The sequence below is a fragment of the Anas platyrhynchos genome, chromosome 3 (genome assembly GCF_047663525.1).
Source record: "Anas platyrhynchos isolate ZD024472 breed Pekin duck chromosome 3, IASCAAS_PekinDuck_T2T, whole genome shotgun sequence".
NCBI lineage: Eukaryota > Metazoa > Chordata > Aves > Anseriformes > Anatidae > Anas > Anas platyrhynchos.
In genome coordinates this window covers 4,355,835-4,373,203 of record NC_092589.1, presented here as the reverse complement: position 1 = coordinate 4,373,203, position 17,369 = coordinate 4,355,835, and the positions used below count along the sequence as shown (strand labels likewise).

The window sequence follows — 17,369 nt, the reverse complement described above, 5'->3', positions numbered from 1 at the left end:
TCTCCAGTATTCCGTCTTAAAAAGCTGCTGGCCAGCTTCTGCTTAAACATTTCTAAACATTTTTTCTGTCACTCCATATCAGTAAGAAATCTTAATTTTTCATTTCAAAGCCTGCATTTTTCAAAATTGTTTAAGATTCAACTGTCTTCTGGTATCTATAAACAGCCTTATAATATTGCTACGACTAAGGCATTTGCTATACTGAGAAACTGCACCCACGACTACTTTTAACTGCTGTCTCTTCTTCCCTTACTCTTGCCATTCCCATGTGTTTTTATTTAAAAATATTGGCTTTTTTGGGAAAATCTATCAGGTATCAGTAGAGTGACCTACATAAAATATCTGAGTAAGGCTTGTGAATGATAAATACTGAGACTGACTAAGGAAGCATCAAGAACATCCAGCATGTGGATAGAATGCAGTTCCAGCACTTTACAGATGAAGGCAGAGGTTCAAAGTGAAAATAAAATAATTAAAAAACAAACAAACAAACATATTTTTTCTAATTATGAATTGGAAAAGATATTTATTTCCATGTTTTCGCAAAATTATCTCTTCTAAACACCTACCTGTCCAGTAGCAACATAGTCTTTCACTGGGTGAATGCATAGGCTGAGGATGTCATCATCATGACCAAGATACAGCCTTTGAGTGTGTTGTTGTCTATTGTATACAACAGCTACAGCAGCAATATGATACACTACTTCTCCAGTCTGTGTGTAGAACAAGTTATTTCGACAGTCATAGCCCCTGTAACTGAGGTAAATACAAAACAAGTTAGATTTTGTTTAAAAAATATCCTGGTACTTTATGTAACAAATTGTGCAAATAATCTGTGTATTAACTTGAAAAGGGTACAGCTGGGGTATATGCCTTGCTGGCTCAAAAAAAAAACCAACACAGCACACAGGCAGAGAGAACCCACCAAATGTAGGCATTCATAAATCTTCATGGTTTACTTTGCACCTAGCTCCTAAGTTAACACTGATTTCACAGAAATAATATGTAATGCACATAAAATTATATTCAGGTAAGTTTTACAAGAACTTGGGTTCAAGCATAAATCTATCAGGCATTTTTAGAAATCATGGCAATCACAATCAACAAAGAATCTTTGCTCCAGAAAACATAAGGTGTAGTCAGTAGCTATTTAAAAGGTAATTCTGTAAAATGCAATGCTAAGGTATTATTTATTATATGGCTATAGCATTATAACCTTATCTTGTTCCTTAATAAATGCAACTGAAAGAGGCAAATCTATGGCTGATATTCCAAAAATTCCCCAGAGTAATGAAAAATAAATTAATTATGATTAAGCACTGAAAAATACTTTGCTAAATGCTCTGACATGAATTGATTGAAATTGTAAGGCTGTTTTCACAATCAGAAAAAAAAAAGAAAACAACAAAAAGGTATGATTAAATATTACTCTACCCATGTATAAACTGCAATTTTAAACTGTCCTCAGGTGCTCGCTCTCTTTTAAGGAAGGGCACAGAATGGTTTTTCTCTTTACTTTGTTGTTTCAGCTGAGGTAGATCTTCTTTGTAAACCTGAATAATAATTGTTAAAGTTAATTGCACAGCTCTAGTTTTCTGAATATTTATATATATACAAGAAAGTCACTGTTTCAAGCAAGTATTACAACTTGATATACTGTTAATGTGATGTTCATCTGTTACAACAAAGAGCAAGTCATTATCCATCCCTGCAGAACTTCTGATAATAAATGTTTTCCAGATAGGAAAACATTTCATGTGCCCTGACACATGAGGGGCTCAGAACATCACTCTGGAGTAGCATCATAAGAACGTACTTTTTCTACAAGATGCCACTTAATGAAAAGGATTTAAAATACTGACAAACACTTTTTAAGTCTCTAAGTGTCTTTTTAACTTCATATGTATTTCAGTGTACACAGTCAAAGCTGGACATAATGAACTAATTCTAGCTAGGGATTATGGTGAAATACACACAAACCAACAGCACTTAAGTGATTTGCCATTGTGTCCAGAATTGTGAAGCACAATTACAGCCCTATAGACAAAACTAAAGTCACAAATTACCATGCATCTACATTTTTCAGAAATTATGACATTCTTTGAGGATGCTGAAGATGTTTGAAGCCTCTTGAAAGCCGTGGCACTAAACAAAATCCATTATAACGCTGACATACAGCCTTATTGTTTGTTTTCTGTCCCCACATTTCTTTTTTTGTTTGCCTTTTTTTTCTCTTCCCCCAAAAGGACAATGAAAATTTCAACTCCACAGAAACATATGTGACTGCAGAGATAGAGTATTGGATATTTACCAGAACAACGTTCATATAACTTGAGATGGGTTTTTGATATGGTAGCTAAATAGAACCTTAACACATTTTGTCTGTCACTCATATGAAATGTATTTTGTCCTTAGTGTTCTCATCCATTTACCTCCTCAGTGAATGCTGCCAATAAAAAAGAATACCAGGAGTATCATTTTCTAATGCATCTGAATACGCAGAAGTCTTTACACTGCTTCAGCCACAAATTTTTTAAAAAAGAAGAACAAATCCACGTCTCAAAATAAGATCCGTGTTTTTAAGTCTCCATGTGCTTTTGTAAATTATTTCCTCTAAAGAGTGATTTTCTTCTAAGTGCAGCTTATATGCTTGATGTTGTCTCACATTTCCTGTATAAATCCTATTTTAAGTTGCTTCTAGCTTTGTCATACATTAGCCTGTGTGAAATATTACAGTTTAACTGCCTAAAACTATTTTTTCCATTTTCAGGTTTTAATTCCAGACGTCCTTTTTGACACATAGACAGTGTGGAGGAGGAGGATGTCTGATTTGAATTCAGAGGGAGAATCAGGAGGAGGAGGAGGAGGCTGGAACAAGCACTCCAGACAGACTTGGAGTAAATGAAATGGTGGAGAGAAAATTTGACAAACCTCTGCTTCACTTGGCAAGCAAAATAGATCGCTATAATAAACAGGTAGAATAAGCTGCTGTCTGAAGGACCTACATCACATAATACAGGATCTAGAAAGTGTGGTGAGAAGACAAAAGATAGCCCTTTTCCTAAAGTCTAGAATGTTAGAGGGTGACCCCATCAGCGCTCTAGAGAGCAGCTACATGCAGCCATGAAGTCACTCAAACAAACTGGAAGTTCCTTGTGTATTTTGCATGCTTTGGGCACTTAGTCTGAGATTCTAGTTCTGGTCTGTGGAAATTTTGACCTTTCACCATTGAAATTGATAAGGTAACATGTCAAGGCGATAATTAATAGTCTACTCACAATGATAATGACTCCTGAAAAATCAGGTCTCAAGTATTTTAAAATGGAAGCCAAAATCAGAAGAGCAAGCAAACCATTTGGTATGAATGTTTCCTTGTCTTCAAAACAAAGATAATAGCACCCTCCGACGTCACAGACTGATAAAAAGATCAGTGTTTACGTAGCACTTAGTAAATTCAGCCAAGACTCCTGATCACCAGACAAGCCTACAGTGACAATGCAGATCCAAGGTCAAGCTGACACATTGAGTCAGCAAGTCAGAATCTGCTCTGGAGACAGTAACCCGGGACAGCTACCATAACTGACTGCCAGAGCTCACAAAGCCACAGCCCAGTAGTTGCCAGACATTGGTAAATGTGATGTAGGAGGCCCTAAATCAAGCCAAGACCCAAGATCCAAGTCTGGATCAATTGGGGTACATGGTCAGGCCTTTATCAGAGCTGAAGGGTATTGGGAGACATCATTTATTCAAGATGAATAGAAATTGTTATGATATTTTTAAGGTATAGAAGCCACTATTCGAAACACGGAGCTCATATAAAAACAGGAAGAAGCTAAGCTATGTAACAGAACATTTTCATTAAGGACTGAGGTCGAGTGAATGGCAAACTCAGAAGTTGACAAATTATCAGGAGAGAGATCAACAGGAGTCCATCGAGAACGTAAGGGAAGCACCTGGAGCATGATTGCAAGAGATAGAGAACAGTGAGTTTTGTTTTTCTGTTGTTCACTGAGTAGAACTTGATACTTGAAGTGAAGATACAACATTTTTGTTCAACTGTGTTAATGAAATAGGTTTTTATATAGAAACAGTACGTTGTTTCAACTTTGCAAATAAGTGGATCTGAATCAGACAATTCCAAACTCTTATTTGTTTCTCCTGTTAAGGAAAGTAATCAACAGGATTCTAAATAATACTTAATGACACTGGCCAAAGCAGAATCAGTTTCATGCACAGACAGAACATGAGCCAGGATAAATCATTCTATAAAGTTCAATTAAAATTTAACAGAATTCCAAACGCTTTAAAAATCAAAGCTAAAGGAATACTCATTACATTTTTTTAAATTTTAATTAAAATAATAGAACATGTGTTATAAATCAACATCGAAAGATCAGGTTAAAGAGTGGAACGTCATACTACAGTTCCTGAAAAAAATCAATGCAGAAAAGACTGCTCATTTGATTTGTTTTTCTCTTGCATGGAAGCAATCTATTTTAATTTATCTAAGAAAGTAGTTGTATTGAAAACAGAAAGAAAATTCAGTGTATTAAGTGATCAGTAAAGACTGGTTTTACTTTGTTCTCATAAACTAGAGAGATTTTAATTCTTGGACATTTTGTCATTGGTAATAAAAATAATCTGTCATAAATAAATGTATTGTACAGGCTTCATATTCATTAAGAGGATTATTCTGCTTTGAATATGCAGAAGTCATAGGAAAACTCCATCATCTCTATTTTACAAATTAAATTTCTGAATCTGATTTGAACTGTCTTCATTAGCACACATCATAGGAATGGAAGTAGTGATAAGCTCTCACAAAATGTTTAACTTTGTGCTCTATAAGATATTTTCTTATTTCAATATATAATTATATATACACCAATGTATTTTTCTTCCAACCCTTTCAAATTCTCATCCACAGATAAATAAACTGGTTTTATTTATATTTATTGCATAATCAGCAGAATACTGTCAAAATAATCTTCTTACAGTAGGCTCATGAATTAGCTGCAAGCTTCTTTTACTCATCTTTACTGAATACTCATGATAACTTGTCAGGCAATTGGCACAACGTATTAATTTCTACTCACCTGGCGATCATAGTTGATTTGAGCTTCCTGTTCAATGTCAGAATCTAACTCTGGCACATCAGATAAATCTGAATCTGACTCTTCACTGTAGGAATCAATGCCACCCTCTGCATAAAAATAATTCATATATAACAGACATCTAATTACAAGGAAATAGTATGTGACGTTTTTATTATAATTTAGACTATATGCAAACTAGTATTCAACAACTTTGGAAAAATAAGCAGCTTGTAAAAATCTTATGGGCTGACTGAGTGCATCAGGTTTCATTTCTGTTTCTCCTATTTCAATGCCTGGGACGGGATGGTGGCAGAGGGAAAAAGAGTAAGTAAGTAGTTACTAGCACATTTCCATCATCTTAAAGAATGTGTTATTAATAGGCACTGGAGTGAGTACATACAGAAATGGTAAATAAAATCTTTCAGTGTGATCACTTTCCATGTATAAAAAGATTTGCTATAACATAAGCATTTTACCAATTACGTAGGTAGAGTGAATTTTTGCCCTTGTGTTGAGGGCAATCAAATTTTCAGCAACTGCCATAGTTTGTATGGCTTTTGTAAAATATTTTAAATATCATGGATATAGCAGGAAAATCTATCACATATAATAAAAGCGTGAATTTGCATTGCAAATGTAAGTAATTCAATGTGTGCAGTCAGGCTTCTGAAGGCAAGTTAGATGGCTAATTCTGAAAACTGAATTTGATCTAGTTATCTCCATCTAAGCTGTTTTTTTATACGCTTTGGCAAATACTACTTGTGTATTCTTAAACATACAACATAGCACACTGCAGAAAGAAATGGTTGCCTGTAAGAAGTAAAACTGTCACAGACATACTGAGTCGATGTCATTCCATGGAATTGCAATAAAAAAAATGTTTTTCTGCTAATTCAATAAAAGCTTTTGCATAATTGCTGCATTCTCTGTTATCCTATTTAATAAATAATTTAGAAGAGATCACTTTTACCTTGTGGAGCTGTTTCGAGGATGCCATTTGTTATCCCTTCAGGGATAAATCGCCACTGAAAGACAGAGTGATCAGCACCTCCTGTACTTAAAACCCACTGAAAGTCATGGGACCATCGGACATTGGTTACATGTGCTGAATGACCAACATATTTTCTAAATTTAGCTCCTAAAGTGAAAAATAGAACTGTTAATATGTAAGAAGAAAAACAAAATTAACATGGTAACTAATGAAGGCAGGCTTTCCAACTGAAACTGAAAAGAAAGCTACAAAAAATACTTAAATGTCTGTTTTGATATTGTGATGCTAATTATAATTTTAATATAAAATACATGTTATAAAGTAACAATATGGTCACTTCAGTTTTCAGAAAAATACTTAAATCTTGGCAGGAGGTAGTAGCTACAGATAGGGTTAAATTTTCATCTTTATGGACATTAATACTGGTATGAATTATAAAAATAAACTACATACATTTATTCAAATGCACTATCAAAAAATAATACTTATATAATATCAACTTAAACACTGAAGATCATAGAAAGCCAAAAGGTTATCATATTTAGTTTTATTGGCTTTATGTGTGGTACAGTGCAATTAACGAGGAAACAACCTATGTTAAAAAATTCACAGCCTACTACAAATATGAAGTAAATAGCCCACACAGAGCTACGCTGACACATACTAATAGACAGTGAAGCCCTACTAGTTTCTGAAATTATTACTGGCATAAATTTGGATGACAATATAGTATTAGCGTAAGCACATGCTAAACTAGATATTCTGAACAAGTACATACACATTGGCAGGAAATTGCTAGATACAAAGCGGGTTAAAATCTCATAATTATGTCCAATAATACTAATGTGAATTGTACTCACACTAACTTGAGTTATACACCTGAATTTAAAGTCTCTCTCAGAAAATACACTGATACAGCATTAAACAAACATCACATTCTTCAGAAATACAAAATACTGTCTTACCTTTCTTTAGGCATGGAAATCTGAACAACTTAACCAGTCCAAAATCATCTCCAGTCACTAACACTGAGCTATTGTAGTTTCCATCCACAGAGTTGACATCTGTAACGTTTGTATATTTTGGCCAAATACCATTTACTTCAGATCCTATAACACAGGTCCATGAGGCCCAATGAATTCCTTTGATCTCATCTTTGCTAGTTAGATGCTTCCCAGCTGAAAATACAGAAGTGAATATTCTGTTTAATCATTTGTTTTTCAGTAAATAGCATTTCCTTCAGTACACTTATCTGTATATTCTTCTTTGTATTATTTTTTTAACATCAATAAATTACAAAGATTCTCCATTTTCTTTAAATGAGTATACTTAAAATTTGAATATTTGCTCAGTCAATCATTTTGTGGTACTTTGTGGTACTTCTGGTACTTTTCATTTACAGAGACTGCTTTGCAGTTGACTAGATATACTCTGACTTCGTGATAAATTTGAGCGCTATTTATGTAAGGAAATATTTTTAATGTTTTGCATGTACTAGAAGAATGAGCACAACTGGGGAAATAACTAGCCGATGAATATGTTCATTGTCTGTTTCATGACGTAAGTAATGTTATTTTTAGTATCAATATGAATATAACAGCAACAAAGAACAGAAAGTGACTGTAGCATCATGCTGAAAAGCAAAGTACTGTGCAAGAAAAAGCATTATTACAAAAAAAAAAGAATAATTGGAATTATCAATTTAGCAATTCTATAGAACAAGCAAAATTGAACATTTTCTTTAGATATATTAAAACATTTCAAGAGACGTCAACTAAAAAGAAACCAGAATCTCATTTTAAAATTTGACAGAACTGCTGTGAAATTTGAACAGGGTCAGGTTTAGATTCAGCATTTGATCCAAGCTTATTTAGGTAGGCCTTAGGAAATTTACAGGCACTATTGGAAGATAACTAATTTTAGCTTTTTGTTTCGATTTCATAACGGCTAAATATAGAAAGCACCTTTAACTTCAATTCTTGAATGACACAAAGCTATTAGAGATACACATCCCAGTCTAACCAGATTTTCTTGGTTAGACTACTCCAGGCTTTTTAATCCAAATGTTTATCAAACACAGTTGCAGATTCATTCTAAATATGCAATGGATTTACTTAATTTAATATGCCTGGGAGTTTATCTATGTGCTACTCATTAATGTCATCAGAAACACCATAATTTCTTAAAGTCCACAGAGAGAAAAGTAAAGGGAAGATGCAAGTTTGGAAACTTTAAGTGAATCCAACTTGATCTGAACTGTCCAAATTTAAATTATCACAGTAATGATAATGAAATAAGGCTTAAACAACACTTTGATTATTTTTGATGGCGATATTATTTCAACCCAGAGTCAATGGAAATTCAGATTTTGACTGAAACTGAGTATTTGCTAGGAGCCAGAAGATATGGCCACTGTCAGCTAAATTCATAATTAACCTCCAAATAAGTTTGGATAAGAAAAATATGATTTAGATTCCCTACACAAGAGGGTTGCCAAAGTAGGTCAGATGAGAACAAAATCTTACTCCTAAGGCTCTCTTCTGCTGACACTTTTATCTAAATATTAGAAAGCATTCTCAATTATGAATTATAATAAATCATTTATCATACTGTTGTAGATTAATTACAAATATTTTTACAGGACAATCACAGAATCATAAAATCATAGAAAGGTTTGGGTTGGAAGGGACCTTAGAGGTCATCTAATTCCAACCCAATCACCCTCAGAAGTGACAAGTTGGATTGCGAGGAAATTGTACAGGGTATATATATATTACTACAGTTGAGGTCCCCCAAAACAAAAATAGTGTGTAAGTATATTTGGTACTTTTTTTTTTTTCTTCTCCTGGTGATGTGAATATAAATCTTGCCCTACAATGCAGACAGTTTTTACTTAACCACAGCTGAAGGTGGGTATATACTGTGAATGCTGATTTTAAAAATGAACTACAGTATTTATGTAAGTTCCAGTCAAGCAGCTCTGCTTGCAGATGTACTGTTTATGTCATATTTTTGTTGTTCTCTTCAAACTAACACTGAAGTTTGTTTGTTCATACCACATTCATACTTGTAAACTTACAAGGCATCTTGTAGAACAGTCTGTCTCCTGCACCATCGTTGGTTTGCAAGAATTTACTATCCACAGACCAGTCAATGTGAGTGATAAAACTAGAAGATTTGTTGCATTCTCCTATTTTTTTGTATCGCTGAGCAACCGCATAGATATCCACTGGACCATCGTTTGAACCCACAGCAAGGTAAGAGCCATCTGGTGAAAATTTCATTTCATGGATTACTTCTTTTCGGTCTTTAATATGAACTACCTCTGTCATGTCTCTGCAAGAACCAATTGTGAAAATATGAACTGTAAAATAGTGGAAGTACAACCCACAAATATTTAAGACAAATATGAAGACAAATGCACTGAATACCTTGTACAACAAGAAACAGTTTTAACAAAGCAATCCTTTTTTTTTTTTCAGAAGCTCCTATTGGTTTCATTGGCTATAAGAATGTTTTAAAAACAAAAAACAGAAACAACTTTACCCATTAATGATACTCTTCATTCTACTCACCTAATGCTAGCTGTAAAACAGCTAAACTAGACCAGACTTAATTTTTTTTTACATTGTAAATGAAAAAAGAGTTCCACCTTAAGAGTGATTACTGCACCTCACAAGACCGTATTTGAATGGCCTGTGGGAGATACCCGTTTCTCTACACTGTCTCTTTTAGGGAGGCAGACAGTTTATAGTTATGGCAAAAAATTAGGACGGTAAAGCTAGATATGACTACTCCCCCTTACTATGACCAGTTAGCTACATCTTTTGGGGATCCAGCAGCCCTCTCTGTCTGCAATGGAAAAAGAAAAATTAAAAAAATTGTAAGTTCTGCCTTATTGCTAAAAACTGGCAACCTAACTATTCCATAGTGGTAAATATTGCTACTGAGAAGGGCAGTGAGTTCTTTATATTATTCCATAGATTTAGATCTTTCATGGCCGAGGACTCGGAAGAAGGAGATCAGAAAGATTCATTCACTGAGCCCATACAATTGAAAAAAAAAAAAAAAAAGAAGCCAACAAAACATGCCATAGTCCAGTCTTCCTGCATCAGGGGCTGCTGATTTGTTACCCTGTCAGAAGATCTGTCATGGAAAAGTAACAGATGGTGAAGCAATTGCATTCAGGGCCTTACAGAAGTGTGTTGCCACTCTTTCAGGAATAACGCTGGGTTTATCATTATCGGTCTCCACCAGCTGAATCATGAATAACCTTAGGTATCAGACAAATTAGCAAAGACAAGATTACTGCGAGACAAAGAAGATTAACTGCTTTAGAAAAGGACTGGTCTTTGAAAAGGATTTTAAATTAATGTGAACAGATCACTTAAGATTTATGAAAGTCAGTATTAGAGCAGTTTTAACCGATCTTCCATCGATAACATGCTTTTCCCTCCTATCAGCTACAAGTTCAAAGCATTTTAAATATACATGTATGCTTACTAAATAGGCAACAATGTTAAAGAAGTGTAAACTCTTCCAAGTATCAATTAAAATAGCTTCTTTCGAAGTCATACTATTTTTGCTGGTTATTTCACTCCACGGCCAGTTTATGCTTTACCTGCCTTTTTTTGTCTTTCATAATATCATCTCAGACAGAAAATGCCCACTGGGTAAGATGCACCATGAGAAAAAGTCTTGTAATCTAATAAAAAATCTGGAATTTCTGTATATTTAGCATATGCTTAAAAATGGTTTTTAATCATTGATTATTTTGGTACTAGCTATTCTTGTTTATGGCAGAAAACTTATCAAGGAGATGCTTCTTAAAACTGTGTTAACTCTGTTATGCACATTTTTTCACAAAATATTCGTGTAATTCCAGAATAAATTTTAAAAAAAAAAGCCAAACTTGAAAGTCTTAAATTGTATCAACCTCATTACTGTAAGCTAATTTTTTGACTTGAATACAGCATAGGTTTGTTCCTCACTGTCAAACTAGCACCTTTTAAAACATCAAGGAATATTATGGAAGCATATCCTCAAATTTTACTTTTTTAATGAAAAACACAATGATATTACTTTATTTTTAATAGGAAAAAAATTTATAATACGGACTTAAGTTGCTTGGGGGGGAAAAAAAAAACACCTCACATAAGAAGCCAGTACCAAATTCTCTCATCTTACCTTACTCTAAGAACAATAAAGGAGCCATCTTTCATTCCAAGTGCTAACTGTGATCCATCAGGACTGAAAGAAACACTCCGCACTGCTTCCTCCATATTACAACGAGCTATCAAGGCATGGTCAGCAAGACTCCATAATCTGCATCAAAAGAAATTGAAAACAGTAGCATTTTTCCTGACTGCACAATAGTTCAATATTATCATGAGTAAAAATTACAAGTCTAACCCAATTTTAAGGGCCCATTTGTATGTACACCTTATATTAAGATTTTAGAATGCATTAACTTCCTTTCCAACCACAGAATGACGATATTTGGACTGACTTGAGCCAACACTTTCACATACGTAGTTTTTAAAAATTCAAAACTGCTTATCAATCTAGAAGAGTAAAATAGTATACAGTGACTGCCTGATTCAATATATGGAGACAGAATTTTCCGACAGTCGCAATAAACCTCTTGGTAAATAACATCAAATGACATCCCAGGTTTAAATTTCTTCCAAAATAAAGGAGTCTTTACTACTCCCAGTCCTAGCACGGATGGCAGCTCAGACCGGAACACATATCTGTGACAGCAAAAAGCAAGCAGGGTGAAGAAAGTCGTTCAAGCTAAACTACAAGCATTCTGTACGAATGACTCATTAGCTAATAGAATTCCCCTAGATGAGTAACAAAAGAATGCAATTTTCTGTAGACAGATAAGGTCCATGCAGACGAGGGTGAAATTTTCAGCGGAAGTGAAAGTAATACTCAAAGAAAGTAAACATTCCAATCACAGGGAAAATTTTCTTGTTATAACCTTTAATAAACTAGTATACAATACTGCATGCTGATTTGGTCATTTACAACATTTTAAATAAAATGAATCAATAAATATGTCGTAAGATGGGGAAAAACACTGTACCTATATTTTAAGAAGGAACAAAGGGAGTTTCCCAGATCACTACAAGCTGGTTAATCAGATCTCAGTATGCAAGATTTAGAAAAAAAATAGCGAAAAGAATAATTAAACATATGGAAGAAAATGCATAAAAGACTTCTTGGGGTAGAAAAATTAAGTCAGCAATACCCAACTATATTTTGAGGAAAGTGTCAAAGATCTAATGTATTTATTAGAGATTTATAAAATATTAAGTAAAATATTATAACACTGGTAATGTAGTTATTAGCTAAACTTGAGAAAACGTTAACTTATATGGGAACTGTAACATGATATTGGGTAAAGTTTTATGCAAGCTTTACAGAAAGAAACAATTAGGCTGGATGGAAGATACTGCCGAGATTTCTACAAGCTTTGGAATAGTACATTTAATATTTTTGCTAAAAACACCAGCACAAAAGATGAGAATGCTAATGAAATTTGCTACGGACAGCAAGCTGGGAGGCTCTGTGAACCCAGAGGTGGATTTATCAAATTGGAAGAAACAGAGGATTCTTGATGATGAAACAAACAGACATGGAATGAAATTTAACTGAAGCCCATATTCTCAGAGTCTCATATCTAAAATTGTGCTGTAAGCTTGAAACATAAGTGGAACCAGCAAAAAGAAGTAAGATCCCACACTGTTTTTTCAATTATAGAATGACTATGATCCATGAGTGAGTTGCAGACAGGAAAAAGGAAATCTGATCCTAAAATGTATCCTGGGTGCTATTACAGGAGGTACACAAAAACATTATCACACAACACATAGTGACCTCATCCAGCATGTTCTTTACAGAGTCTCCCAAGAAACTTGAATAAAAACAGGAACAGATGCAGTGAAGGATTATTAGGATGATTAAGAGAATGAAGACTGTATCACATTAAAGAGGACCAAAAGAGTTAACTTTTATACCTTAGTGAAACAAAGGCTGGGAAGGGATAGTATTGCTTCCAAAAATACAGCAGTAGGATAAACATCAAAGAAGGAGAAAAAGTTATGTTGAAGGACCATGTTGGCACTAGAACAAATAGGATAAACAGAACATGAATATACTCTGAAAATGAGAAGGAAATTTCTGACCACACCAGCAGTAACATTTAGATGCATCCCTGAAGTAAGAGTAACAGGAGAAAAAAAAATAAAGACAGAGTTTGATAAATTTAGTAAAAGGATTATAGTATTTGACGGCCTGTATTGAAAAAGGACAGCACCCTGTGATCTCAGAATTTCTTTTTTTCTTTTCAATCAGAAACCCTTTGGAACTTGTCAGGTTAATTTTATTAGGGTCAGCCTGGTTTCCTCTTAGTCTGAGAGAATTCAAGGATGAGAAAGAATTTGAAAAGATGTCTTGGCATGTACACTGCCGAGTGTGGCATTTTTCACCTGGTGAAAAATTTTCGGGGGATGCTAGGACTGTTTTCAAAGACAAAACAGAAGTAAGGATCAGATGCAAGATTCTTAAGAGCTATGCTAGAAGTCCTAGAACCAGAAAGGATTTTGAAAGATTTCAAAAGAAAGACCAGGAGAGTTGGCCTCCAAAATTGTTGCTTCTAAGTGGATCACTTTGCTCAAAATGTTAGGAGCATAACTGCAATTAAAAAAAAATAATAATAATACAAAAACATCTTTTTGACTTTCTTGAATTAATGAAAACTTATAATTTTTTAACAAATAAGTAAAAAATAAATCAGTTTGCACATGTGCAGGCATTTGTATGCACAACTGAAAATGAAAAGCCTTGCTTTGTTTATGAAAATAGGAAAGGTATTTTTGCTGGCAAAATGCTTCTGTACATTGTTCACGTTGTTTTGGAAAGAGCTAGATAAACAAACTACTTCTGTTTACAAGTGCCTCTGTTTTCAAATACGGCAAAGATGTGTTTTTAACATTCTTTAGAATGTTTCCAATGTGTTTGTTTAAATGACTGAGTTTTAGATGCCAAAACAGGCTCATGAAACATGATTTTATTAGTAAATTTTCCAGTCTTTTCTGTCATACAGCTGACATATGAATTTATTTTTTGGTGCACATACTGATTACAGCCTCTCAGGAGGTTTACTAGCAACCACTTCATATGCAGGAACAGCCAGAGCTGATGGCAGAAGCTTAACTGCTGGTTTGTTTCATTCACTGGCAGAACAACACTGCGTTAAAAACAAACAAACAAACAAAGAAAACCACAAATATTTAGATAGATTTGTATAAAAGTAGGATTCTGTATCAATCTTCTCACAAATGTAGGAGTAGAGAAAGAGATCATTCTAGAAAGACAGGCAGCATAGCTGAGATGTTCTGCCAGAACAGCAGCTATTTGTGGTCCTGCAGCTAGATGTTACGCTGCTATGCTGCAAAAAGACAGGTATGAATTCCATTGAACAAATATAATAAGTAATTCTGTATGCGTCCACTGGTGTTCAGATGACAATGAAGTCTCTTCCCTATTCCTGTTGTAAGAGACAGGAAACAAGCAGCATTCCTCATTGATACGGCTTTGAAATTTAAAATGGAACAATCCTATATTCAGTTAGTCTTCTCTCAGCTGTGCTAGGGAAAATCTAGAGAAATTCCCCTTAATGCTTCTGAGGTCCTTTTCATTTAAACATATCATTTTGACATAAGAATGTAATCTGGCCTACTAAATAATTTTATTTGCAAAACAATTTACTTTATACTGTAGCCATTCTTCTCAAAAGAATGTGGTAATCAAATACTAAGAAAAATTATGTAATAAAGTAAATGGCAATATAGAAACATTCCTGTCAATGCAAAATCATTACTAAAATTCATCTCATAACGTTAGGGATGCATGAAGTTTCTAGGCAAACAAATTCAAGATGCTTCATTTCCCTACTGCAATTTTCTCTGGTTTGGGACTGATATTCCCTTCCATTGTGGAAAATCCTTTTACTAACAGAATTATCTTTCAGATTCTAAACTATTAATCTATTTCCTTGCATTCATTGCTAAGACACAATTGGTCTAAGCCTGCAGCCCAAAAACATTAATGAAAAAACAATATAGGAAAATCCGTTTGTGTACATTTCATGTTACTGAAAACGAACAAGCATTTATGTATTTCTGTGGAATTCCTCACACGAAGCATTTGCATATAAAAAATAGCACTGCCTGAACTAGAATTCAAATCCTACATTCCCTAGTGCCTAACCAGCCAAATGAGGGTATGTTGGAATGCAGCAAAACATTAATTTTAATAAATGCACATTTTATAGAATGGCGATGTTCAAAGGCATCAGTAACACAATAAGAACTAGAACAACAATAATAAACATAAGAGCACAACTAAGTAAGGCTTTATGTGCACAAAGAACATGCTTTTGTAGAAGGGCACAAGTTTGTTCCACGCACGCTGAGTCAGCGGTATGTTATCCAGCTACAAACCAGAATGGTATTAACACACTATACCAAAGTCTTAGTTGGCATAGTTTATTAGCTTCAGGCCAGTACTACTCTAATCCCAGCATTGCAGGTCTTGTTTCAGAATGGGCGTGCATCCCACTAGAACGAAGGCAGTGTGAATTTGTGCCTGCCTGTAAAACTGTGAAGAAAAAAAAAAAAAAAGCAGAAGAGACCATCCCTGCATTTTTATGAACTGAAAGAAATAATACTAATACGTAGGAAACGTGGGGATTACATGACTGTAGAGACTACTTGGAGTTTTGTTAGTTTCATATTTGAAGGTTTAATTATAGTTAGAACGAGATGAGGAATGGCAAGAGTAGAAAACCAGTAAAAGTACAAAGGGAGAAAGGAAAAGTGAAACTAACTGACAGAGGCATTAGAAATTAGGACAGGAGGAACCCTAGGACAGTAGAAAAACCAGAGCTTAGAAAACCAAGCTGTCATGAACCCCAATGTATGCACTCTGCATACAGAGGGCAACAGAGAGCACCATTTCAGGAAAAGTCTCAGGAAACTGCCATAACAAAGCCAGGATTCTCAGAAGTCTCTCCTGCACCCATGTGTACCTCTCCCAGTCATGAAAAAGAAAGCTGAGGAAAAGTTTTGCTGAATCTCTTTAGTCCCAGGTAAGTAATTATTCACAGTGGGCATTGTCCATGTCCAGTTGAGACAACATACAACAGCTGTGTGGGTATAGAACTTGTATTCAGTACAGCAAGCATCTTAGCTTAACTCCAAACATTAATCTAAACGTTACTGTAATATCTTAACAAGCATTAAAAAATATATTTTTTTTCATCAGCTTCTCAATTGGTCAAATTTTAACTGGGAGAGGAAAAGAAACATCTGAAAGACCTTTTTCATTAGGGTAAACCATTGCATTTTCATTAACCTCATTTTCTGGGATTTTAATTTAATTGGGTTTAGATTAAATGTTCTAAAATGGCTGAGTCAGACACCTGCTGTGCCAAAATTCAGTCAGTTATTTAGGCTTTAGGTTTATCGCATGGTATTACCTAATGAGAAGTATGAGGTGGCTGTTGTATTTTGATACTTAAACCTGCTGTTCAGAAGAATAATGAGCACTGAAAGAAAAGTATTCCAGCATGTGTTAAACCTATTTGAACACAAATTCTGATTACTTTTACATGATGCGTGGAGCCCAAACAGAGAAGAGGTTGAAGACAAGAAGTTGCTAAGAAAAACATGGAGAAAAATGTTGTCTTAATAGGGTCTTAACATGAGGCCAAAAAAGAAATAACTTACAAATATGTCAAACTGATATTGGTTAAAAACAATGTGTACATGATTAAACACATAAAAAAAAAAAACAAAACACAGATGTAGCCTTACCGTACAGATCGATCATCACTGCCTGTGACTGCTAAAGGCTTCTTTGGATGGACTGCCAAGGCCCAGAGCTCTCCCTCACAATGTCCCTGCATAATCAGCATGGGTTTATCTCTCTCTCTTACTAACACCTCAAATATTTCACTGTCCTGTGTCCCTGCTAAAAGTCTGTCTGCTTTCCAACAGACACTTCGGATGGACAAACCTGACAGGGGACAAAAAAATGTTATATTAATGGCAATGACAAGACAAAGTGATAGTACAGTGAAAATCACTATGACTTTAAGAGTTAATTTATAACAAACATCATGTTTTGAAACTATGTCATATCATAGTTGATTAAATCACAAAACAGTTCTGTTAAATTATCTCCATTTGACAGAAAAAGACAAAGTTCAA

The 17,369-nt window shown here is 34.5% G+C and overlaps 1 protein-coding gene across 3 annotated transcripts in view; it reads right to left on the bottom strand.

Annotated features, from left to right (window-relative positions):
* Positions 1-17,369, bottom strand: part of EML6 (EMAP like 6) — a 124,955-nt gene that overhangs the window by 48,494 nt on the left and 59,092 nt on the right. For all 3 annotated transcript variants that reach the window (XR_011807807.1, XM_038175864.2, XM_038175865.2), the window contains exons 7-14: positions 16,974-17,175; positions 11,275-11,412; positions 9,167-9,423; positions 7,053-7,265; positions 6,067-6,234; positions 5,097-5,203; positions 1,435-1,553; positions 570-756 (exon numbers count right to left, since the gene is read on the bottom strand). Coding sequence is in view for 2 of the 3 variants with exons in the window: in XM_038175864.2 (XP_038031792.1) it covers positions 570-756; positions 1,435-1,553; positions 5,097-5,203; positions 6,067-6,234; positions 7,053-7,265; positions 9,167-9,423; positions 11,275-11,412; positions 16,974-17,175 (1,391 nt within the window). In the remaining variant the exon portion in view is untranslated. The remainder of the gene's footprint in view (positions 1-569; positions 757-1,434; positions 1,554-5,096; positions 5,204-6,066; positions 6,235-7,052; positions 7,266-9,166; positions 9,424-11,274; positions 11,413-16,973; positions 17,176-17,369) is intronic.